Source organism: Microtus ochrogaster, chromosome 10, assembly GCF_000317375.1.
Source record: "Microtus ochrogaster isolate Prairie Vole_2 chromosome 10, MicOch1.0, whole genome shotgun sequence".
NCBI classification, from domain to species: Eukaryota; Metazoa; Chordata; class Mammalia; order Rodentia; family Cricetidae; genus Microtus; species Microtus ochrogaster.
The window spans coordinates 79856668-79883184 of NC_022016.1; the positions used below are offsets into that span (position 1 = coordinate 79856668).

General features: G+C 39.6%; 1 protein-coding gene across 1 annotated transcript in view; it reads right to left on the minus strand.

The window, feature by feature from the left end:
• Window positions 1-721: 721 nt before the first annotated feature.
• Window positions 722-26517, minus strand: part of Cmpk1 (cytidine/uridine monophosphate kinase 1) — a 31182-nt gene continuing 5386 nt past the window's right edge. Inside the window, exons 2-6 of the mRNA XM_005353601.2 lie at window positions 9296-9442; window positions 4300-4452; window positions 3039-3115; window positions 2723-2819; window positions 722-1770 (exon numbers count right to left, since the gene is read on the minus strand). Coding sequence (XP_005353658.1) covers window positions 1729-1770; window positions 2723-2819; window positions 3039-3115; window positions 4300-4452; window positions 9296-9442 — 516 coding nt within the window. The 3' untranslated portion in view covers window positions 722-1728. The remainder of the gene's footprint in view (window positions 1771-2722; window positions 2820-3038; window positions 3116-4299; window positions 4453-9295; window positions 9443-26517) is intronic.

Here is a 26517-nt window from a genome sequence, read left to right on the forward strand (position 1 = left end):
TCTACTGGGTTAAAATACTAGGCACACACTCACTATAATCACCCAAGAGCCAAGGCAGACCCAATGGCAGACCTAATGTCAGCTGTGGTGGGCAATCTCTATTGTATAGTATACTACTGTATGGAGATACTTTGTTTTCTAATGACAAGTATGTTGAAATTGGTCTCATTAGTAAGTGAATGTTGTAAGACACATAGCAATGTATTATTTAAAAAAAAATCTGTTTACGTGTTCCTACTCTTGATAAATTTAAATATAAAATCTAATTATGCAAAGTCTGTGTTCTATTTAACCCTGTGTAGCAAATAATGTAAATGCTGAAAATGAGGAACATTTAAAGACATCTCTCTATAAAGAACCTCAGGCACAGGGCTGAAGAGATGTGAAGAGATGACTCACTCAGAGCAAGTGCAGAACATCTGTTACTCCTGCAGAGGATCTAGGTTGTTCCCAGCATCCACATGGCAGCTCACAACTTTCTCTAATTCTAGTGGCAGAGGATCCAACACCTTCTTCTGACTTCTGTGGGCACCAGGTATACACATGGTACATAAACATTCATAAACATAATTCAAAAAAAAAAGAGAACTTTAGGTATCACTCAGCTTTAGGGATAGACAGGACAAAAAAAAAGAAAAAGAAAACAAATTTTAATTTTTTAAAGAAGGAAAATCATTCAGACTCTCAGACTTTATTGAACAAAGCAGGCAGGAAAGGAATCAAACATTTATAAGATATATTTATTATTTTTCTGACCAAAGTGCAATGATTTTTAAAATCTTTTTAAAACAAGTAACCATGAAACAATGTATTCCAGAAAATAAAATACAAATGGGAATTTTAACTATTAGATTGCTTTTCCTAATTTATTCTAACTTTGTATTTAGTCTAAGAAACAAACAAAACAAAAAAAAAACCCTGAAGTATTATTAAAATAAGAATGAATCATATCAACATAAACTAGCACATGCATGTCAGGGTCTACTACTAAGAACCGTGTTAACATCAGTTAAATGATGACTAGCCCTATGTCACAGGGCATAGGAACACAAGTCATTTCCCCTTGCCCCACAGATTATGTCAGAAGAAAGCTGGCAATCTTGTCAGGCTTTGAAGCCCCGTCCCGACTCAAGCCTTTAAAGCAAAGACTATGCCCTGCCATACCTCTTTGCATATGCTGTAATAAGTTAACGCCTAAGTTTTAACTTTTGATAGAAAATGGTCAGTCATTTGATAAATACTAGAACATTGCTAGGAATCCATTTTGTGAGTTCGTTTACTAAATACCTTGTGCAAGAACTGACTAGACATAAAGTTCCTTTAAATTTGGTCCACAGATTCACTTAACAGGTTGGAAATCTTAATGTGCAGCAAAAGAATTTCCAAATCCTAACACGGTGCAATTACAAAAGGGATATACATGCATACTAAACAATTTTGCTCACAGAAGGCACAAACAGAAAAGGGACAGTCTTGTAACACAAACAACAACTAGCTGAAATCCTTCTTCATTTGGTGAGCACCATAATACCTAAGATGATCAAACCTGAATTTACTGTGTACTGTGACCACAAATTAAAAATAGCACATAATTTGTCTTACTATATATTTCTAGACATTAATTGAGATGTAATTTTGAAAGATTAAAATTGCCTTAAAAGGGGGCTGTGATAGCAGCTATAAAGCAATATTCAAGCATGATTTAAAGATGTTTTTTTTCAGGGTTAGTTAGCCTTCTTTGTCAAAAATCTTCACAACTTCACCAAAAACCTATAAAGGAAAAACACAATTTTAAAAGCAGATATTATTAAAAACACTGTCTAGCATATGTGAGATCCTGGGTTCAATTCCCAACATCAAAATTAAAAGTAAAGCAAACTATACATAAAAGATTGTACAGCTAAGTTCCTGTTAAAAACATCAATTTTATATTAATTTTAAACATTATAATTTCTTAATCTATTTCATTTTACCAATAATACAAATGAAACACACAAAATTATGAACATGTTGCCTTCAATTTTTTTAATGCTTTCCTGACAAAATGCACTTCTTGATGGGCTGCTAGTAGTCTGGTAAAATGTAAACTCCTCAAGAGGCTAATCTCATTTTTGACTTTAAAACTAAGTCCTCTCACGTGCTGCCTCACCACTGTAGAAAGTGTCAGTGGGTGAACTACTCAATGAGCCCGCCTCTGGGCCTTGCTTTTCTGTCCCTTGATTACAAGAGGAAGAAGATGGAGAGGATCAGGGGAAGGGAGAGTAGATGAACTCAGAAGCACTAGGGATACCTGCAGACAGATTCACAGACATGGAAGCACGGGCATGAAGTATGAACAAGACAGAGGCCAGAGTCCTGGGAGCCCTGCACCTCTGAAGCTCTATGTTCTGGAAGAGAGAATAGCTGGGCCCTTGGTTACGACATGCCAGTTGTGCTACAGATCTGAACAAACAAGATCTAAATCAGTGTACTGAAAATACCAACCTTCCACTGAGGAAAGAGGTTTGGAATTAATAAACCACCCACTTCTAAAAAAAAAAATCAGGTCTGAAGTTGTAAAACCCATTTTAGACTTTAAGAAATGAAATGGGGGGGAAAAACAAAAACAAAACCCAAAATCAAAAAGACAACTAATTTCACAGTTTGCCTCAAATGTCTCCCACCTACCCATGACCACACTTCTCACTTCTGCGTGCTACAAAGGCAAGGTTGGTGCACCTACCTCATCAACAGACCTAGAAGCATCTATTTTCTTGACTTTCCCCATTTCTTCATATAAGTCAATAATTGGTTTTGTTGACTGAAGATACGTCTGAATTCTGCAAATGAAACATGTATTTCAAGACTGTAGGTAATTTGTCCTCCCTCTTCTTCCACGTTATACAAGGTGATGACAGAGTCTGACTCACATACTTTTCTTTTTACAAGCCACAGTGCCTATACAAGCATGATGTTCTTTTCTGGACAAGAGAACAGGCATTTCATCTGTCACCCAATGCCTACACCAGGACTGAGGTAGAATAAAACCTGCAAAGTACCTCTTTTCCAGGCTCTCTCTGTTGTCATCACTTCTACCACTGCTTTTTCCCCTTTCAAGACATCGCTCAATACAGATCTAAAAAGAGACAGAAGTAAAAAATTATGCTTAAAAAAAACTCAAAAGGAAATATTTTGAAGAGACTAAAACAAAACAGAAAAAAAACATCCTACATTAAACTCAATGTGTCTAACTCATTAATCAACATGCAAATCTTTTTAAATTTAAACATGTGGTTCAATTTATATAAACTAGGTTAAATAAGTACAGATCATAATAAGGATTCATTCATGACTCAGTTTTTCCTGTGTATTTTTTTCAAGCTGCAATGAAAAGAAGCTCTGTGTGGGTGTGGCTTCATCTCAGACATATTATTAACTCATTAGGTATGAATTACGTTCCTCAAACTTTATATCATTTTTGGTTACTTTATAATAACTCCATAAATATCCAAATATTTGAGTCAACACATTTGAATAAAGCATCTCTTGTTAATCGTGAATAAACATTCCTTAGTTATAAAGCTGTGGTGACATTCTAAAGTTAACTTTGAAGAATAAGTGAAAACATATTTTTAAGAGTTCGGAGAAGAGAGTTACATTTTAAAACAACTCAAAGCCTGTGGCAAGTCTTTACCAGAGGCACATGTACAATCCAACCTAAGAATAGCCAACTTCCTTCAAGGCACTACTTCAGATTCAGACTGTTGACATTAATTTAATGAAATTTATAGCAAAGTGGTTGTCAAACAGAGTCAAGCTTTTTAATTAAATGGTTCTGAGAAATTTACTTACTCAAAGGTATACCTGGGTATGCTATTAGAAGTGTCAGAGGTGGGGGAAGGATGTGTTCTTACTATTTCCAAGTAATTTATCCTTAGAAGATAAATTCTCCTATATTTCTTTAAAATAGCAGGCTTCTCCACTTTTTCAGATATGTATCTTCTAGTAAACAATACACTGTTCCAAGTAGCTTCATTACTTGACATTACTGTGTATATCAATGCTTACTAAGACAAAAGTCAACTTAACTCTTATTATATTGAAAATAGAGCAAGCCTTAGGGTCACAAAGCAGCCAATGCCAAGAGCCCTCAATATTCTATTAGCAAGAAGTGCTGCTCTACCCACCCAATCTATTCACTTACTAAATATATATACTGCTGCTAATAGAAAATGTAAATGAAAAAAAATCACTGTTTTTCTCTAACCGCTGATTATCTATAGCTTGAAGCCCATGTGGGCAGATGAAGATGTTTATTACCTCATTATTACAGTCAAAAAATAGAACAAAAGATACATCTGCCTTCCCATCCATGGTCTTGTTCCAACCTTGAAGGTTATCTTGATTTCTTGGAAATCCATCAATCAAGAATTTATTCTTCTGAGCATTGGCAGCCATTGTTTGGTCCATTTCCTAAAGAAAAGAGACTTAGGCTCAATACTGTATCACCAAACGACAATTTTTTAAGCAGCATAGTGGGCACAGGACTATTTGCTATTACTCCTAAGACACAAGAGTGGAAGGTACATAGTGAAACAGACTAGACAGAAATGAGCCAACTTCTTGACATTGTTGCCTCAGCTGGCAAGACTCTAGCATGTGCTCCCCTATTCTCGCCACCTCCCCTCTGCAGCTTCCGTGTCTTATGAAACACATCCTATAGTGTACCTGTTGACTGTCCTCTGAAGGTTCATGTGTTTGCTAAAAGCTTGATCTTTAGGACAGTGGCCTCACGAATCATTAGGAATACATTTTTTTCCAACTCAGTTTGTCGTCCCAATTTTTTTTTTTTAATCTTAGTGAGCCACAGTGGTTTTGTTTGTTGTTTTTGTTAAGATTTATTTATTTATCAACTTTATGCCAGAAGAGGGCATCAGATCCTACTATAGATGGTTGTGAGCCACCATGTGGCTGCTGGGACTTGAACTCAGGACCTCTAGAAGAGCAGTCAGTGCTCTTAACCACTGAGCCATCTCTCCAGCCCCTGGGGAATATATTTCTAAAGAGGACTGTGGGATCCTGGCCCTTTTATCTCCTTACTTCCTGGCCAAGAGGTCTGCTTCACCATGTCATCTAGCACCACCCCCAGGAGGCTGAACCCATGTGTCTACCTAAGTAGAATGATGGTACAGTGACAGCTGATCAGCACAGTGAATATCACCTTCTCATGCAAATCACCACTAACCCAGAGCTTTGCTCCAGCATCTAGAGATCCCATGTCACCCTCGTGTTTCCCTCTCTAAATCACTGTGCTGTAGGAGGTGCAGGCAAGGACTCACTATGTAATTTGGGCTGGTTTCCAACTTGAAATCTTGCTGTCTTAGTCTCTCGAGAGCTAGGGCTGTGGGTGTGCACCAGCACCTCCTGCTGAAAGCACACTCCTTCTATAGGAGCTCAAATTCACTGTACTTCAGATCTAATAGCTAGAAGCTGGGAAAGCACTCTATTACTGCGTAATATTCCCAGTTTTGTTTTGTTGGCTTTTTTTTTTTTTTTTTTTTTTTTACTTTTTTGATTGTTTGTTTTGAGACAGGGTCCCAAATTATTCTCCAAGTTGGCTTTTCAACTCTTTTGGTAGCTCAGGTCAGTCTTGACTGAAATCCCTCTGGCTTTGGCTTCCTAAGCACAGGCCTGTGTTACCAGGCCTACCTGGTTGTTAACATTATTTAGGATTCAATATTTAAAAAAAAAAATCTGGCCAGATGTGGTAATGCATGCCTTTAATCCCAGCACTTGGGAGGCAGAGACAGGCAGATCTATGAGTTTGAGACCAGCCTGGTTTATATAGAGTTCCAAAACAGTCAGTATTATATAAACAAACAAAGTAGTAAAAAAAAAAAAACAAAAAAAAAACAAAACCTTAAACTAATTTTATCTAAATGGAATTGGCTGCACCCAAACACAGACGCACAAGATGTAATACATTCAGAAAGACTACAAAAACACTCTCACCATCCTTCCCAAAGCCTGAACTTATGCAGAATATGGGAGTAACACGAACAGGAGATGTAATCTCTAATCTGTCTAAATCCTTGGCACCTCCGCTCACCAGTTGCACACCTCTGACAAGCTTTAGAGGGTCCTTTAGTCCAAAGCAAACTGACATGCATTGCTCTCCAGGTGCCAAGTTTCCTTGTTCCACAAGAATATTGCCAGGACCTATTTTCTTTAAGAGTTAGCTTTATCTCAGAATCTAGCTGCTCTAATTTCACAAAACTTTTACAGTGTTAAGTTCCTGCTACAGCATTTCTACCCCAATTATGATAGAAGGTCTCTAGAGAAGCCACATCAAACATGTTCCCTTAGTATACATTTGTTTGAGATCTACTATCAGAGTGAAGTCACTGCCCTGGCTCCTGGAGGATTCACAGTCTACTGGGTAACAACTACATATTATAACCTGCAAAGTCCTAGGACAACAAAGGATGTTCTTAAAATAAGAAATACAAAGTGCCTAGAGACTATGAGAAAACTTGACCAAAGAGTTGGCAGTGAAGTTGTTTCCTAAACAGTAAAGTAGCATGCCAACAGGGATCACTTAGACAGCTGGAATCAGGGATATAAAGGTTGGGAATGAGAAAGCATGACGGCTTTGATGAATCTGAAGCAAGCTGGTATAAATGAATCTTAAGGCATGCATAAATAGTTGTGGGAGATAAGATGGAAAGGAAAGAGGGTTAAAAGGCTCAAATGATGGTAGAGATAGACAGATGAACAGGAGTGGATGAGAGAGCCTGTCACTAAAGAGTTGGGTAGTTAACCCATCCAATAGCCAAGACAGGAAATAAAGACACATACCTTAAATGACAGTTAACCTCTGGCATGACTTTGACACATCTATGAGAAGTTTAGATAGAGACCTGATAGAAACATACCTGGAACCTAGAACAAAGGTTTATGTGCTCTGTAGAGTTCACCAGCATTGGCACAGTGAAAACATAAGGCATAGTTTAAAACAACCCAGCAAGGAATATATGAAATGAGAGCTGAAGAAAACCAAACTCTAAGAAGCATAGTGATTTAGAAAACTTGCAAAAGGGGGGAAAAAAATCAAGAGACTGAAAACAGCAGCTCCTACAATAGAAAGAAAATGAACAGATGATGTTACAAGAAACGGGTAGAGGGCTGGAGAAATGGCTCAGTGGTTAAGAGCATTGCCTGCTCTTCCAAAGGTCCCGAGTTCAATTCCCAGCAACCACATGGTGACTCACAACCATCTGTAATAAGGTCTGGTGCCTTCTGGCCTGCAGACATACAGACAGACAGAATATTGTATACTAAATAAATAAACAAACAAATATTTTTAAAAAAAGGAAACGGTAGAATTAGTTTCAAAGAGACCTGCTTTGTTTTTCAAGACAATTTCTCTGTGTAGTCCTGGCTATCCTGGGACTCTCTTTGTAGACCAGGCTGGCCTCAAACTCAGAGATCCACCTGCTTCTGCCTCCCTTATGCTGGCATTAAAGGCATGAGCCATCACACCCAGCTCAACAGAGACATTTCTTAATTAGGATTTAAATCTACAGGAAAAATAAAGACTAGACATATTTTCTGGGCTACACAGGCAAGATCACTGATACATACAAGAAGAGTTCTGCCTATAATCACAGGTGAGGTTGAGAATGAGGTTGGAAGATTCCAAGTTTAAGGACTACCTGGGCTACAGACTGAGTTCAAAGCCAACTGGGCCACCTGGTAAGAGCCTGTCTCAAAGATAGCAAGTATAAAAAAGGTTGAGAACAGCTCACTGACAGGGTGCTTGCCGAACATATTCAAAGCCCTATATTCAATCACCAGTACTGCACACAAAAAAGAACAGTTTTAATGGAGATGTCGACTACCCTTTAATAACGCTCACCGCCTATATATAATGCATTGGAGCCAGAAGACAGGACTGCAGATTTATTTACTCTTGAAAGGAAGTTGGTCTCCAGACTGAGGCAAGAGGCAAACTATGTAAGAGCCACTCTATAATGGTCTGCTCTGTCCCTTTAAGAGACAAGGCACACCCACTCCCCACCTAGGCAAGCTGATCTTCAGCTTCTAGCCTGAGTCCTTCTCCCTCTCAACCTGAGTCCTCCCTCTCAGAGGCAGCTTCTGTTTCCCCCCACTTCTTCCCTTCTGTTTCTCTCTTTCTCTCTCTCCTTCCCTCCCTCTTTGCTCTTCTCCCCTTCTCTCTTTCCCCTCCATAACCCACTAAATAAATATCCAACCTCACTCTGCATGGCGTGCCTATCCATGTCTCTGTTTCTCATTCTCTGTGTGGCTCCCTGTCGGGGACCACCCACCTTTGAAGACCTGGGGTCTTGTGACATGCCCATCTGTCTGTCTCTCCTTGTGGAACTGGCTGCCCCATCAAGGTCTCTTACCTACCACGTGGCTCCCTGCCTGGGACTTGCTGCCCCTTGTGGCCCCCTGCAGCCACTTGGGGACATGCACTGTCCCTGCCTGGGACTGGCTGCTCTTGGGACCCGCTGCCTGCTGCTGCTCAGGGACCTGCGGTGTGGTCTTATGGCCCGCTGCCCCTCTGGGAACCTGCAGCATTTTTACTTAATCCATTACACACTCTATAATGTCTCCAGTTATTCCCAGGATTCACTGGGATCTGCTTATTGCTTCCTGTTCCTAACACTGCAATTCCATCTCACTGGTTCTTTTATGTCAAGATACTTGTTAGTGACTAGCGTTGGGGATCTACAGCAAAGCAATACCCACCAACATATATTTTTTAGATCTCAGAGTGAAAATGGCAATGTGTTCATCAAGTAAAAAAGGAGACTTCAAAACAGAGAACATGAACAATGAGAAAAACACAAGTGGGAGGCAAGGAAGGAGAGAACAAAGATTTCCAGGAAAAAAGAGGAAAGTGCAAGGAAAGGGGTGAGTAACCACATGGAAGAAGAATAACTGAATGCTGGGACGGATGGGCCAAGTACCTGTAATCCTAACAGGCAAATGTAGGAAGATCCTGGACAGTATAACTTCCAGGCCAGCCTAGGCTACATGAGACTTTTTCAAAAACAAAAAATTCTACAAGTACCTTAGACTGGACTACAGCTAGTCTTAGACCAAAGCAGAGAGTACTTGCTACTGCCAATTTCGTCACAGTGAAAGCAGTTCCCGTCATTTTCAAAGACCACAACTACCTTCTATAATCAAGAAATTTAACATTCTAATTTTTTGTTATACAAATGAAGGTATATTTAGCTTCTTATGTCCTTGGTAGTTCCAATAGGTTGATATTCCTGCTCCTTACCCTCTTTAATAAACTGATGGTTATCTCAACCGGCACAATCTTTCCTTCTTTAATGTATTTTTCAATAAGTTCACCATACTGTGAATCTGGATTCTTCCTTTCATCACGAAGAAGCTCTCCAGCAGAAAGGTGTGTGTAGCCATATTTCTGGAACAAACAACATATAAAAATATCAGAATTCATTCAATTCAGTGATAAGAGTACACATAATTTTGTGTTAATTTCTATATTAGAATTTCTCTTCAATAAAGTAGTTTTGCTTATGGGGCAAATAATACTAAGAAATAATTTAAGAGATTTCATACAGTCCAGTTTGCCTATTAGTAAATAGCCTTGCCCCTTAATAACCATGTCTGCAGAGTGAAATCATCTCAACATTTATCTAGTCAAAGCACTGACATCTCACTATATTTCTTCACAAACACAAAGTTTAAATGTAAGAATGAAAATGTCTACCAAAAATCTGAGACTCAAGTCAAAAAAGTCAAAAAGTCTAAACTGAATTCATCTCCACTTCTGCCAACTTCATTCTCTGTCCTCTTTCTTTTCCCTGCAAACAGCTCATGGCCGCCTATACCAGGAGAGGAGCTTCTTGACTTCTCCGAACACCTAAACAATCTGTCACACCACTCAGGCCAGTCTCTTCAAATCCATTTCCTAACTTTGTACTCCTAAGAAGTTTCAATAATAAAATGAGAATATAGATACCTATTTTGTAAGCTTGTGGTCATGGCTAAATAAGATAATGTACATAAATCACCTAACATATATTATAAAAGGATAAGAGCCATCAATTGCTTTCTTGCCATCATAATTACTGCGTGCACGAATCTGTGTGTGTGCACACGTGCGTGCAGGTTAAACATGAAAGTGGCACACACATCCGTGTGTAAGCTAGAGAGCATATAGACTAGAGAGATCTGTCATACTCAAACATCTTATACATTCATGTTTACCTTTTCTGCAGCAAGGTTCTTTTACTGGCCCGGAGCTTGCTATGAAGCTAGGCTGTCTGACCAGTAAGACCCAGGGATCTGCTCGTCTTTGCCTCTCCAGTGCTGGGATGACAAATACCCACCATTATACCCAGCTTTTTTACCTGGGCTCTGGGGTCAAACTCATATCCTCATGCTTGTACTTTACACTGACCAAGCTGTCTCCCCAGCCCAAGATACTTAGCTTCAAATAATGTTTTTTATATTATATAGTCATATACCTTATATCAATTATCTATCTTAAATAAATATTTGAGACAAAGTTTCTCTGTGTAGCTTTTGTTCCTGTCCTGGAACCAGCCCTTGTAGACCAGGCTGGCCTTGAACTCACAGATATCCACCTGCCTCTGCCTCCCAAGTGCTAGGATTAAAGGCAGGTGCCACCACCACCACCCAACTTAAATAATATTTTTATATTATATAGTCATATACCTCATATTAATGTTTTGATCAATAAGAACCACATATACAGTGGTGGTCCCAAAACATTATAATGAAGCTACAAATTGCTATCACCTAGTGACATCTAGGCTGTGATAGCACAATATACACTCATACACTGTAGTGATGCCAGTATAGATAACACTAATGTACTGCCAGTCATATAAAACTATTGCATACAGTTAGGAACAGATCACAATACTTGATAGCAAATGCTCTATTACTGCTGTTTACTATACTTTTATTGTTATTTTATATTGTTATTATACCTTCTAATTATAAAATAAAGAACTCCACTGAATAATAGCATGTCACATTACTCAAGCATCAGACTCATATATCTCATGCATTTCATGGTTACCTTTACTGCAGCAAGGGACCACATCAAGAATCTGACCTATCTATCATATGGGTTTGTACAAGTTCAATCTTACGATGTTTGAACAAAATAGCCTAGTGGTGCATAGCTCCATTATTAAATGAAACACGCTATAAGGACAAGGAGAGAACGGAAATGTTGCTGAGTTAACACCATAAAGTATATCTATAAAAATTAAAATGATGGAACCAATCGAAGAGAGGCAGGAGGGAATATATGAGCAAGGAAGTCCAATATCATGATGGAGAAATCTACAGAGACAGCTGAACCAAGCTCGTGCAAACTCATGAACTCTAGACTGACAGCTGTGGAGCATCCATGGGACTGAACCAGGCCCTCCATATGTGGGAGACAGTGGTGAAGCCTGGACTATCTGAGGGGCCCCTTGCAGTGGGACCAGGATCCATCCCTGGTGCATGAGCTAGCTTGTTGGAGTCCATTCCCTATGGCAGGATGCCATGCTCAGCCTTAATGCAGTGGGGAGGGGCTTGGTCCTGCCCCAACTTAATGTGCCAGACTTTGTTGACTTCCTAGGGGAGTCCTTACCCGTTGGGAGGAATGGATAAGCAGTGGACTCAAGGGAGAGGGGAGGTGAAGGGAGGAGGAGGTGTGTGGGGGAGGGAGAACTGTGAATGGAATGTAAGATGAAATTAAAAAAATAAAATTAAATTTTTTTTTAAAAAGAAAAAAATTAAAATGACTATAATACCATTAGGAGATATGATCTCCTGAGGCTAAGTTGTAAATGTGGCCTCGTGACTAACTAAAATTATAATGTAGTACACAGATATACACACATACATACATACACACTAAAGGTTTTACTTTAAAAAAAATCAGGCAATGGGCTTCGGTTAGACAACGTCAATGGCAACAACAAAAGACTCATGATGAGATACTAGGGGAGAGTGACAACTAAGCTAAATCACAGGGTACTGAACTGACACTTCTTTGTTTTGTTTTTGTTTGTTTGTTTTTGTTTTTTGAGACAAGGTTTCTCTCTGTAATAGTTCTGGCTGTCCAGGCTTTATAGCTCAGGCTGACCTTGAACTCACTAGGATCTGCCAGCTTCCCAAGTGCTGGAAAAATGGGCACTTCCTGAGTACCATAAGGAGCCAACAGTCTTATGTGAAGATCCTGAATAATGAACAACTTCCCCACAAGAATTGACATGTTGGCCGGGCAATGGTGGCGCACGCCTTTAATCCCAGTACTCGGGAGGCAGAGGCAGGCAGATCTCTGTGAGTTCGAGGCCAGCATGGTCTACAAGAGCTAGTTCCAGGACAGGCTCCAAAGCCACAGAGAAACCCTGTCTCGAAAAAACAAAAAAAAAAAAAAAAAAACCAAAAAAAGAAAAAAAAAGAATTGACATGTTGGGGGCTGGAGAAACAGCTCAGAGGTTAAGATCACTGACTGTTCTTCCATAGGACCAGGGCTCAATTCCCAGCATCCACATGGCAGCTCACAACTGTCTGAACCTCCAGTTCTAGAGAACCCAATCTGACACCCATGGCAAAACACCGATGCACATAAAATTAGAAAAGACAAATTAAAATAAAATTAAAAAAAAGAATTTGCTGGGAGGTGGTGATGCATGCATTTAATACCAGTACTTTGGAGGCAGAAGCAAGTGGATCTCTATGAGTTCAAGGCTAGCCTGGTCTACAAGAGCTAGTTCCAAAACAGCTAGGACTGTTACAAAGAGAAATCCTGTCTCAAAAAACCAATAAAAAAATTTTACGTGTCTACTATTAAACCAAAAGAATGACACAACCTAGTGTCAATATTAGGATATTCATATTCAATACATATTCATACAACAAATCTCACTCCAAATCTCAAGACCCCTTCAATGAGGTTTTATCTTGCATGTATATAACTTAAATGAACATTAGGGTGTGAGGCAGTCCACACTATCACCCCACTTGTGAAGTGTCAGTGTGGTAGTATATATCTGTAATTCTAGCTACTCAAGAGACTGAATCGGGAGAACACTGAGTTTAAGGCAATTAAAAAAAAAGCATTTCAACTGAATTTTTTTTTTAAATCTCCCAATGGGGGGGGGGGCCTGGAGGGATGGCTCAGTGGTTAAGAGCACAGGCTGCTCTTCCAGAGGTCCTGAGTTCAATTCCCAGCAACCACAACCCCAGTGGCTCACAACCATCTAGAATGAGATCTGGTGCCCTCTTCTGGCCTGCAGACATACATGCAGACAGAACACTGTATACGTAATAAATAAATCTTTTTTTAAAAAAATATTTATTTACTTATTTTGTATACAATATTCTGTCTGTGCATATGCCTGCAGGGCAGAAGAGGGCACCAGACCCTGTTACAGATGGTTGTGAGCCACCATGTGGTTGCTGGGAATTGAACTCAGGACCTTTGGAAGAGCAGGCAATGCTCTTAACCTCTGAGCCATCTCTCCAGCCCCAATAAATCTTTAAAAAGAAAAAATCTCCAAATGACCAAGGTTATAAATGAACTTTCCAATATATCTTTATTCCCATTCCATTTCCCAAAGTGTTGGCTAAATTTCTTGCTCACAAAATAGTAAGGTAGTAATAACACTGTCAGCAAAGGAAAAGAAACTCTAAAGGGGATACTAACTAAACTTGGATATAAAGTTGGATGAAAATAAATAAAAATCATAGCATCACCATGTTTCTGTCTCATTCCTTTAAGTGTTTCTGGTAAGAAAAATTATCAGAAGTATTAAAATTGCAATTGGTTTAAAAAAAACTCCCATTATTCACAGAAACTAGAAATATAAAATTGTTCAATTACGTCCATACTGGTTGCTCGATGCCACTTGATCACCCAGTATACAGGAGCAGGACTTTATGAAAAACGAACTGTGACCTACTTTCCCATTTACTATGTACAATTTTCAAAAAGCATTGTGCAACTACTGTCCACAGAACTTTAAAGCAGCTTTAGCGCCCACTGTTTATTTTGGCTTTTACTTGGAAGCCCTTGCTTGCTGGATGCTTTCCTCTGGCCTAGAGCGTATGCACATGGTGATACTGAGCAAAGGCAGAGGCCGGCAGCCCTAATGATGGCAAGTGCTCAGTGACAGCATCACAGTGCCAACCATGCAAGTTCAGAAACCTGGCTACTGACACTGGAGAACTCAAACTGGCAAGATTTATACTGTCTTAAAATGGGATTACATCATTTTTTTTTTGAAAAGAACTAGCTATAAAGCAGATCTACAGATCTACAGATAATATGCACATCAATGGTATTTGTAAAAACAATTTTTGAATTTTATTTTTGATTTAAAATTTTGTGTGTATGTGTGAGTGTGGCTTTGTGTATGTGAGTGTTGTACCTGCAAAGGCCAGAAGAGTGTTGGATCCTCGTAGTTGACATTATAGACGGCTGCCAGCCAGTCAACATGGGTGCTAGAAACCAAACTAAGGTCCCCTAGAAAAGCTATAAGCACTCCAGCCACCAATGTAAGACAACTTTATAGCTTGTCTAAAGAAGAAACACCATTTTCTACAAAGTACACAAGAATATAACTCAGCACAGCCATGTCAACGCTGCGGGTCCATGTCTCACTTCCTCGCGGATATTCTACTCTGCACTCTATTGACCAGGTCTGTCTACTACATTCTTCATACAGAGTTTGCTGAAGCCATCCTCTTACCAGAGTTTCAACAGCAGCAAAGTAACTGTCACTTAAATACTAGTTACCATGGCATTTTAATAATAACTGGGCTTTAAAAGCACAACTTTCAAAGCATTCTGCTATCATTAAGTCCGTTATGCCATCTTTAAGAAAATCAAGTATAGATATTTTCAGTCTTAGCCATTTTTTTTCTTACACTCTCTGTGATTTTCTAGCAGTTAAAATAGAGTGGCTCTCACAGGCAACACTGTATTCAAAATCACATCAGCTTATAAATCCTATAGACGAAAAGGACTGTAATTTTAAGTTATTGTTCAACTAAGATAGTTTTCTAGTGACAAATAACCAAGCCCAATTTATTGAGGGTATGTGTCTAAGCTTGAATTTTTCATTTCTCTTCTTTAAGAAAATGAAAAGGGGTTGGTGAGATGCCTCAGCCATTAACAGCACTCGCAAAGGACCTGGGTTCAATTTCCAGCCCAATATAAAGGCTCACAACTGTCTGACTCCAGCTCCAATGGATCTGATGCCCTCTTCTGGCCTCCACAGGCACTGCATGAATGTGGTACAGACACATAAATTTTTTAAAATTAAATTTAAAAAAAAATGAAAAAGCCAAGTGTGGGTGAGAGTATAGCTCAGTTGGCAGAGTGCTTGTCTACCATGTGTGAAGTCCAACATTCACTACAGAATGTTCTGTAAAAACAAGGTATAGTGATAAAGGCCTCTAATTTCCACACTCAGAAGGTGGAAGCAGAAGAATCATAAATTCAAGGACATCCTCAGAAACTAACAACTTTGAATCAAGTCTAAGATACATGAAACTCTGTTTCAAAAACAAACAAACAAACAAAAGGTCAGCTCATGACGTGGCTCAGTGGGTTAACAGTGCTTGTCATCAATCTTGCTGACCTGAGTTTGAATCCAGGATCTACGAGGTGGAAGGAGAGAACCAATACCACAAGCTGACCTCTGAACTTCACGCATGCATCATGTGCAAACACACACACACAATTCGGATATAGAAGCACTTACATTTATAATCTTAGTGCTCAGGAGAAAGAGGCAGGAGAACCACTACACGTTTGAGGCTGACCTGTCTTAAAAATAACAACAAAAATTACTTGAAAAGCAACATTTATGACACAAGAAACAGGGTTCAGAGAGATGAAAATGCACCATGGTCTCAGTAAGAACAAAACAATATTCTCTTTTACCAAAGCAGGCAGATGTCAATTTATGGCATCTACTCAAACAACTATGGCTTAAGTCACTGTCCTACTGCTGTGAAGAGACACCATGACCAAGCCAACTTTGTTAAGAGAAAACATTAAATGAGGGCTCGCTCACAGTTTCAGAGAGTTAGTACAGAATCGAGGCAGGAAGAAGAGAGAGGCCTGGCATTGATTGAGGCAGCAGCTGAGGTGAAACCTCAAAGCCACTCCCAATGCACACTCCTCCAACAAGGTCACACCTCCTAACCCTTCCCCAAACAGTCCACCAACTAGGGACTAGACATTCAAATGCACGAGCTTATGGAGGCCACTGTCACTCAAATCACCACACATTTTGATACACATTTCTCACTTTTTAGCAACCGCCTTGCTTCCCTTTCAAAATTTAGGTAATGTTGGGCCTGGGATGTTCTTCAGAGGTACAACACTTAAGCTGGCATGTACAAGGCTGTGGGCTCAACCCTTAATACCATACACACACACACACACACACACACACACACAAACATACATACACACAAAATCTATAAACCACAAAAACAATCAAACTAAAAGAAAAAAATTAGAGTTGTATACACCTGTAATCCCAGGACCCAGGAAGCAACAGAAGCAGGAAGCATCCGGAGTTTGAAATGTGTCTTGGCAATATAAAAACACTGTCTTAAAGGAAAAAGAAAAAGCTGAGTTCAAGGCACAAATGATGGATAAACATAAGGGCCTTGAAAGCAGGTAGATCCAAATGCCAAGCACCTCTTCTTCCTGTTAATGTGGGATTTAGAAAGTGCCACTAGATGGCTACAGGGCCTCTCAATTTCACAAAAGAAAAACAGCAGAAATATAAGCTACAGATACAGCTTTGAAGCAACTGAGCAAATAAAATTTTTCATTGTCTTAAAAAAAACCCAAAAACAAAAAATACTTCTTGCTTGATATAGTTGTACAACCCCTTTAATCACAACACTTAAAAGATAAAAACTGAGTTGGGCTCTGTTGAGTTCAAAGCCAGTTTGGGCAACAAAGAGAGACCCCATCTAAAAAAACAAACAAACAAAAAACCATTTATTATATCTCTATATATGTATGTGGCAGGTGTGTGCAGGTCAGAGGACAACTTGTGAAAACTAGTTTTCTTCTACCATATGCATGCCAAGGATCAAACTCTGGTCAGGCTTGCTAGCGAGCACTTTACCGACTAAGCCACCTCTCTGACCCTCAAGTCATTATTTTGAGAGATGACTCAGTGAGCAAGTGCTTGCCTTACCATCAGGAGGACCTGAGTTCAGATCTTAAGTACCCATATAAAAGTGGGGCATTACCATGGAGAGTCTATAATCCTAGGAAGGGGACCAGAAGGCAGTCACAATCTTGCCAAAATGGCAAACTCCAGGTTCAATGAAAAACCATCTAAAAAGAATAGGCTGTTCTCTGGACATGGGGGCACACATCTTTAATCCAGCACTTGGGAGGCAGAAGCAGAATTTCTTTGAATTTCAGCCATCTTGGACTACACAGTAAGACCCTGTCTCAAACTAAAATCATAACCAAACAAAAGTCGCACAAAGCCTTAAACAGAGAAGCTCCAAAAACTGGCATCACAAATTATTTTGTCTTTTTGTAAACAAACAAAAAACATGAGACCCAGTGAGAATTTATTCCTCTTGTTTGTTTATATTTTCTGTTTATTCCTTTCATAGATGGTTCAAGAGCTCTTCAATAAACTAGCAGTGATTAATCAGAAAATATTCATCTGGAGAGGGGAGTAGTGTTGGCTCACTGGATCATAAGTATTTGCTACACAACCCTGACAACCTGAGTTCAGTCTCCAGAGCCCATGCTGGAAGGAGATAACTGATTCCTAAAAGCAATCCTTTGATCGACACACTTAGGTCTTTGGATTTATGCTACATGTGCACAATTGTTTACCCCTGTCACACACACATACCCTAATAAAAAATTTAAAAAATTAAAACAAGATATACATTTAAAAATATCTCATTAGAGCCAGGTGGTGGTGGTGGCACATCCTTTTAACACCTGCACCAGATCTGCAGATCTGAGTTTAAGGCCAGCCTGAACTACAGAATGTGTTCCAGGATAGCCAAGATAGAGAAATCTATCTTGAAGGAAAAAAACGAAACAAAACCATCTCATTAAAACAGCAATAAAAGAACAGTGAGATGGCCCAGTGGGTAAAAGTGCTTGCTGCTAAGCCTGAGGACCCGAGTTCAATCTCTAGAACCCACTCAGTGGAAGACGAGAACCAACCCCAGCAAGTTGCCCTCTCATTTCTGCACACAAGCACACAGACATACATAAATTTTTAAAATGTAGTAAGAATAGTGATTAAAAAATTAAATTTAGGAATAAACCTAAAATGTACTATGTAAGAATTACATGAAGAAGCCAGATGGTAATGGCACATGCCTTCAATCCCAGCACTCAGGAGGCAGAGGCAGGAGGATCTCTGTGAGTTCAAGGCCAGCCTGGTCTGCAGAGCAACCTCTAGGACAGTCTGGGAGGGCTACAAAGAGAAACCCTGTTTTGAAAAGCCACATACACACACACAAAGAAATTACATGAAGAAACAAAACACTGTATTTACGGCATGAAGAAAAGCCAAATCATAAAAGGGAGCATTCTCCAACGGCTGATACCGCGCCCCTGTTCATATGGCAGCATCAAGTATATTCAGTGGACTACTCAAGAGAGAAGGGACATGAAGTTGGAAAGGAGATGGGTTGGGGGAATATACCAGGAAATTGAAAGGAGGGAGTCAGATACATTGTATACATGTGTGAAATTTTCAAAGACTAAAGAAAGAAAACATTCTGTATCCTAGGAAAGATTCCTACTGAAGCATTTGGTTTTCTTGTTTTGTTTTGCTTAGTTTTCATAAATAATGAAAAAATTTTCCAGGCAGTGGCGCACATGCCTGGCACATGCCTTTAATCCCAGCACTTGGGAGGCAGAGACAGGTGGATCTCTGTAAATTTGAGGCCAGCCTGGTCTACAAAGCAAGGTCCAGAACAGCCAGAGCTGTTACACAGAGAAACCCTGTCTCCAGAAGAAAAAAAAAAAAACCAACCTCCTGCTGGGTGAAGGCAGAGGTGATGGATCAATGTGAGCTCCAGGTCAGTGAGGGCTACATAGTCAGACCCTCTAAATAAATAAATAAAATTTAAAAAGTAAAAATCTGATTAGAATTGTCTGTGCTTGTTATATGGTGCCGGGATCAAACCCAAAGCCCCTGAACATGGTAGACAAGGGGCTCTGCCACTGAACTAGCTGCACACCAGCCATGTTTGTTTATGAAAAAAAAAAAAAAACTTGGGAAATTTATTGTCAGGTTAACCAGAAATAAGCATGAGTAAAATATTCAAAATTGAAAATAATAAAAGCAACTACAAATGAGGACATGAAATAAAATATTACACATTACAATAACTAAAATAGTGTTACTGGTATATAAAGTAGGCATAACAATGCAGTCTTGAAACGGAACCCAAAAACAGGCCCAAGTACAAATGGGAATTCAGTAAGTGATAGCCAACATCCGAGATACAGACAAGCATTGCTAAAATTGCTAAAAAGCTATCATTTGTGTTTGATCCCAGAAAAATTTTCGAACCAAGCAAGTATAAATAATTTGCTGGGGGTATGGCTTATGATTGCTTATGATCCCAACACTCAAGAAACTGGAGCAGAAAGGTCAATGGTTTAAGGCCACATAGCAAGACTGTGTCTCAAAAAAGCAAAATGAGTTTGGCGTGTTGGCTTTTAACTACAATCCTAGTCCTAGAGAGGCTGAAGCAAGAAGACTAACTCAAGTCTGAGACCAGCCTGTGCTACCTAGTAGGCTCAGGTCAGCCTGGGCTAAAAAGTAAGTCCCTAACTCAAAATAAAAGCAAAAACAAACAAACAAACAAAAAAAGGATAGGGAACAGCTTGGAAGAAATTTTATATACAAGATATATTCACTATACAGTATACTATATACAATGTATATAAAGAAAAACTAGTAATAAATTAAAACATTCTATACAAATAGGCAAGCTGGTAATGTGCCATCCACCTACAGTCAGAAGCTAAAACAGGAAAACCTCTTCAGCCCAGGGTTGAAGATCAGTCTGGGTCTTTAAAAGAGAAAGAAAGGGGGAAGCATTAAAAACAAACTACTCATAGGAGGGTTAAAATATGAAAACAAAAACACGGTGCTAGGTGGTACTGGCGGATGCCTTTAATCTCAGCACTCGGGAGGCCAAGGCAAGTGGATCTCTGTGAGTTTGAGGCCAGCCTGGTCTACATAGTGAGTTCCAGGACAGCGAGGACTACTCAAAAAAACTCCATGCCACTAGTAATCTTGAAAATGTAAATTAAGACAAAATGATTCCAGTTTCTACCCATCATATTGGTCCAAGTATTTTAAAAAGCAGTAATGGCAAGAACAGGGAGACACTAATATCAATATAATTTGTACAAGTATTCAAGCTTTAAAGAGGGTCAACATGTCTAAGGTTCAGTTTGCACATCTTTTTTTTTGGGGGGGGGGGCTTTTCGAGAAAGGGTTTCTGTTTAACAGCCCCAGATGTCCTGGACTCAATTTGTAGACCAGGCTGGCCTCAGACTCACTGAGATCCATGTGTCTCTGCCTCCCAAGTGCTAGGATTAAAAGCATGTGCCACCACCACCCAGTGGTTTGCACCTGTTTTGACTCAATAATTCAACTTCTGGGCTGGTGAGTAGGCTCAGCAGTAAAGCCACTTGCCGCCAGGCCTGGAGACCTGTCTGTATTCAGTCCCTACCACCAGCACAGTAGAAGGAAAGATCCAATTCCTGCAAACTGTCCTTCGACTTCCACATAACCACACCCATACACAATAAAACACTTTTAAAAGTTAACAGCTTTCTCATAGCAGTAAATTCAGCTCACTAGTGTTCAATGGTACATCCCCAACACCACCTGATTCCCAGAGAAACGGAAAGTGAGCCTGCACAATGAAAACTTACTTCAAGGTGAAAGCCAATCATTTAGAAAATGATAGCTTCAGGGTTGGAGAGATGGCTCAGCGGTTTAGAGTATGGTCTGCTCTTGTAGAGGACCCAGGTTCAGATTCTAGCACCCACATGGTGGCTCATGACTTTCCTGAACTCCAGTGTCAGGGGATCTGCCATCCTCTTCTGATTTCCAGAGGCACCGGGCATGCACATGGCACACAGGCATATATGCAGGCAAAACACTTGCACATTAAAATAAAAAATAAATACAACTTAAAAGAAAAGAAAATAACAGCTTTAGAGAAAGGTCTCCATGAACTTCCCCCAAACCAAAAATCAACTCAAATGTTTAGATAAAATTTTCTCTGAAAAGTGATCCATCCCATAAACAAAGGAGAAACCAAAGTATAATACAGCCACACAGGAACACACCACATGGGCGTGGAGTCAAGAGTTACAGACAGAGACAGAAAACAGTCCAGTTTCACAGCCCAGAAACAGATGAAAAGTTAGAATTCAGATTACCCAAAGGTTTAAAAGGAAACATATTTAATGAAGCCTGACTCCAGACACTAGAGTTCAAAACTATAAACAAAACGTTTGAGAAATACCATGTGTATGGAGTGGACAATATACCCACACCACCTTAAGCTCCAAAATGACCTATCAGAACAACCGTGTATTGTCCTAAGCAACCTTTCTCAACAACAACAAAATAATCAAACCCTACTTAGACAGTCAAGAATCACCTTCACTTTTCGTTCAAAACCTCTCTTACCAGAAAGTATGAGAAAAGTCATTTGGCTTTGAGAAACTGTACATATTTACCTTCATAAATACATTTTTCTCATTCTAAAATTAAAGTCAATCTAGAAATATATGTTTTGTTTTGACACAAGGTGTCAACATGTAGCCCCGGCCATCCTGGAACTCTCTATGTATACCAGGCTGGCCTGACTCACAGCAATTCACTTGTCTCTGCTCCCGAGTGCTGGGATTAAAGATGTGCACTACCATGCCCAGCCCGGGAATATCTCTTTTTGTTTACATAGCAATCAGTCCTAATCCAATCTAGGATCTAATGTTGAATATAGATAACTATGTCTACTTTTATACTGCAAACAGGTTCTTGATTGGAGTCTCAGTTCATCAAGTGAAATTCCATAAAATGTGATAAACTCATAGAAAATGTTTTCTATAAAATTTCCGTCCATGGTTATACGCTAAAAAGATCTCTGGAAACCATTTGTGAAATGGACAGCATCAAACTGATCTGACGTAACTAACTTGAACCTACTCTACCCCCTCTTCCTTTCTATATATATTATCCCTTCTTTATCTGTCCCCAACTCCAATACAAACACTTACCAGTTATTATCTCTTTTGTAGTCCTGGGCTAACTTATCAAGTTTTTAGTGCCTGCATCACAAGCAAAGGGAAAAAAAAAAAAGACAACCCGCAGGATGAGATCATGTTTTACAATTTAAAATTTTCAGTGCAGCAATGGTGAGATGGCTCAGTGGTTAAAGACACTGTTTGCTCTTCCGGAGGACCCAGTTCTATTCCCACCACCCACATGGCAGCTCACAACAGTCTATATCCAGTTACAGGGGAACCTGAGACGTGCTGATTTCCTAGTTAATACAGAGAAAATTTGATTCAAGTCTCCTGACCTCCACTGAGTATTTTTCCTTAATGGACCTCAGTGGTGACCAATGCAGATATGCAGTCTTTAGCCTTCAAGCTTCTATAGCCTGGGTGGTAGTTAATAGAAGGAAGAGGGGGAGGGAGGGAGAGAGGAAGGGAGGGAGGGAGGGAGAGAGAGAGGAAGGGAGGGAGGGAAGGAGGATATTTACTGATGGAGGAAGGTCATTGGTTGATTAAATAAAGAAGCTGCTTGCCCTGATAGGTTAGAACGCTGGGAGGAAGAGGAAGTGAGCTCACAGACTCGACAGCTCTCCTCTGAGGGGCAGACGCCTCAGAGAGACACGATGCTCCACTCTTGTGGGCAGAGGCGAGAGCTGTGCTCTCTGAGGCACACACGATGAAGCTCCGACCCAGGATGGATGTAGGCTAGAATCTTCCCGGTAAGCGCACCTTGGGGTGCTACACACAGATGATTAGAAATGGGCTAGTCCAGGTGTGAGAGTTAGCCGAGAAAAGGGCTGGAGCTAAAGAGCCAAGCAGTGATTGAAAGAATGTAATGTCCGTGTAATTATTTCAGTTAAAGCTAGCCTTGCGGGCAGCAGGGTGCTGGGGACGCAGCCCCGCTGCTCCTATTACAACAATTTACTGAGAAAGAAATCCCAGGAGGAAAGCTTCCATAAATGAAACTAGGGTTTATGAAAATTATGTTCTTCCTGTGCTTGGATGATACTTCTGGAACAAGTGCTAATGCTGGTTTTAGCACCTAGCAATAAGTTCCCAGATACAGGAAAAAAAGCAAGAATGAATTAACAACAGAGTAGTTCAGGGATTGTTCTAGAACTCTATTTAACAACTTACCTTTCCAAAGGGGTTTGCTTCCTCATCATTAATACTGTACTCATACCTGTAGTGCACAGGTGAGACTGTATTAATACGTTCTGGATTAATACAGTAAAGCCCTTAGCAATGAACTGTCTGAAAGAAGGTGAACCCTCCCAGTTGCCAAGCTGTACATATGTACTACTCAAGTTTGGCTAGGTTCTTAGTTGGCAATCCCCCAAACTCAATGGCATAAAATAATGAAGTTTTATTTCTTGCTCACACTACCTATCTGCAAAGAATGGATGGGTTGCTATGACATTTGGATCACAAACTCTGCTAGTGCACATTTAAAAGGAGACTTAAAAGCCACCAGAAATGTATGACATGGGGATGAACCCAAGAACTCCACCACACACAAAGAACCAGGTGTATTTGACCCATGTTGATCCTGCCAGACTCTGGACAACCTCACTGCTTCTGGCCACTCTCCACATTTGTTTCATTCTTGTTTTTCTCCACTTCTGAAACACAGACATTCCTACTTGCATTGCCCAACAGACGTTATATTAATAACAAAGACAATCTTCCACTATCTGATAACCTAAATTAACCATTAAGTCAATTACACAATTAAACATCTTCTATAGTGCCTTTATACTCCCAGCAGACACCAAGAAAATGGAAATTCATATTCTTAACGACCTAAACCATATGTAACTATGTAAGTAAATCCTGTGGCTTTAACTCATGCACTTTTCAATAGTACACGCCAACGACTAATCCATTCTGGAAGCTCCAAACAAAGTGGGCAGGAAGCAGTCTTCCACCCACCCCAATATGAGCACATCTGCTTATTAGTATGGGATATACTCTAATGGTGAATGGAACCAACTTACAAATCTTTTGGAAAGGACAGACAGAAACCAGGCATAGAGCATATGTTTCACCATGGACCTGTCCTCTCAAAGTGACAGATTCTGGGAGTAGTAAGCTACAACTAGTGCTTTTTCTTTTATCCAACTGATGTTTTGTTAGCTTTATTTTCCAGGCAGAACAAAACTGTCAGCAGAGTCTTTCAGGCTACACCTGCTCTCTATTAACTTTGAAATGCTCTTATCACATGTTTAGTCTGTAAAAATGTTCTTGATTTGACAGGTTAAAGCAACTGAATTGTTACAGTAAATACACTTTCATGTAGCAGCTGAGCTAAGGTATTAGCTTAAAAGTAACAAGACCTGGAACACAGCATAAATAAAACAGCGAGCCTCTGCACATGTACTCTCTCTCTCTATCACCTGGTCAAGAGAGAGATGTCTAGAGTGATTTCTTTTCCTTTTTAAAAAAAGTTTAGTTTATTACTTTTTATTTCATTTGTATCAGTGGCTGCTAGCACATGTATGTATGTACACCATATCATGTGGCTTCTTGGCCTTTATAATTTTGAGTAAGTTCCCCAAATAAAAACACTTTTATATGTTTATGTCTGTATCTATCTCTTAATAGCCCTGCTCCTCTGGAAAACTCAAATATTTTCCCCAAGTTATCATAACTAATTATCAATTAAGATAAAATGCACATAGTCTGAGGAATCAGTCCACTTAAGAACCCTATAGACAAAACATCCATATGCAAAATTGTATTTACAAGAAAGCTCACTGAAACAGTTAACATCAAAAACACCCCTAGAAACTGTCCTAAATAGCCACCAAGTGAAATGGCTCAACTATGCTACCACAATATACAGAATAGTCTGCAACTACAAATAAAAATCTATTAAATAGGCCGGGCGGTGGTGCCGCACGCCTGTAATCCCAGCACTCGGGAGGCAGGTGGATCTCTGTGAGTTCGAGACCAGCCTGGTCTACAAGAGCTAGTTCCAGGACAGGTTCCAAAAACCACAGAGAAACCCTGTCTCGAAAAACCAAAAAAAAAAAAATCTATTAAATATGTAGGAAAAGCACTGAAAGAATAGACATGATTTAGTTTGAAAAAAAACCTAAATAGTGAATAACCTTACCAGATATAAAAATTTTAAATTTGTGGATTTTGTGATATTGAGAACGAGGAGACTAAAGAGATGGCTTGGCTCATTTGTAGAGGACCCCAGCTTGGTTCCAGCACCTACAGGGCCGCTCAGAACTGTCTATAATTCTAGTTCGAGAGACAACATTCTTCTGGACTCAAAGGCAGCAGCCTGTATGTAATACATATATATACATGCAAACACTCATCATACACATAAAAATTAAAACAAAAAATAGAGATGAGAAAGCAATAAATAACTGTAACCTCCAGATGAGAAGAAACTGAGCTCGTCTCAACAGACATATTACTTTTGTAACTTAAAATGGAAAGAAAAAAAGTATAGCAGATAATCTGAAGCTCTTCTGGTCTCTTCTAAAAACCCTATGTTACAAGCATCCTTAAAGAAAGGGTGGTTCAGCACAGGGAACCCTTCCTAAATAGAACCCCAGCAGCACAGATACTGAGAGAAACAATTAATAAATGGGAGCTCCTGAAACTGAAAAGCTTCTGTAAAGCAAAGGACACATCAACAAGACAAAACGACAGCCTACAGAATGGGAAAAGATCTTCACTAACCCCACATCAGACAGAGGTCTGATCTCCAAAATATACAAAGAACTCAAAAAATTGGACACCAAAAGATCACATAATCCAATAAAAAAAATGGAGTACAGACCTAAACAGAGAACTCTCAACAGAGCAATATAAAATGGCTGAAAGACACTCAAGGAAATGTTTAACATCCTTAGTCATCAGAGAAATGCAAATCAAAACAACTCTGAGATTCCAGTGTATACCTGTAAGAATGGCCAAGATCAAAAACACTGATGACAATTTATGCTGGAGAGGATGTGGGGAAAAGGGAATGCTTCTGCATTGCTGGTGGTAATGCAAGCTGGTACAGCCCCTTTGGATGTCAGTGTGGTGATTTCTCAGAAAATTAGGAAACAATCTTCCTCAAGACCCAATAATACCACTTTGGGGTATATATCCAAAGGATGCTCAATCGTGCCACATGGACATGTGCTCAACTGTGTTCATAGCAG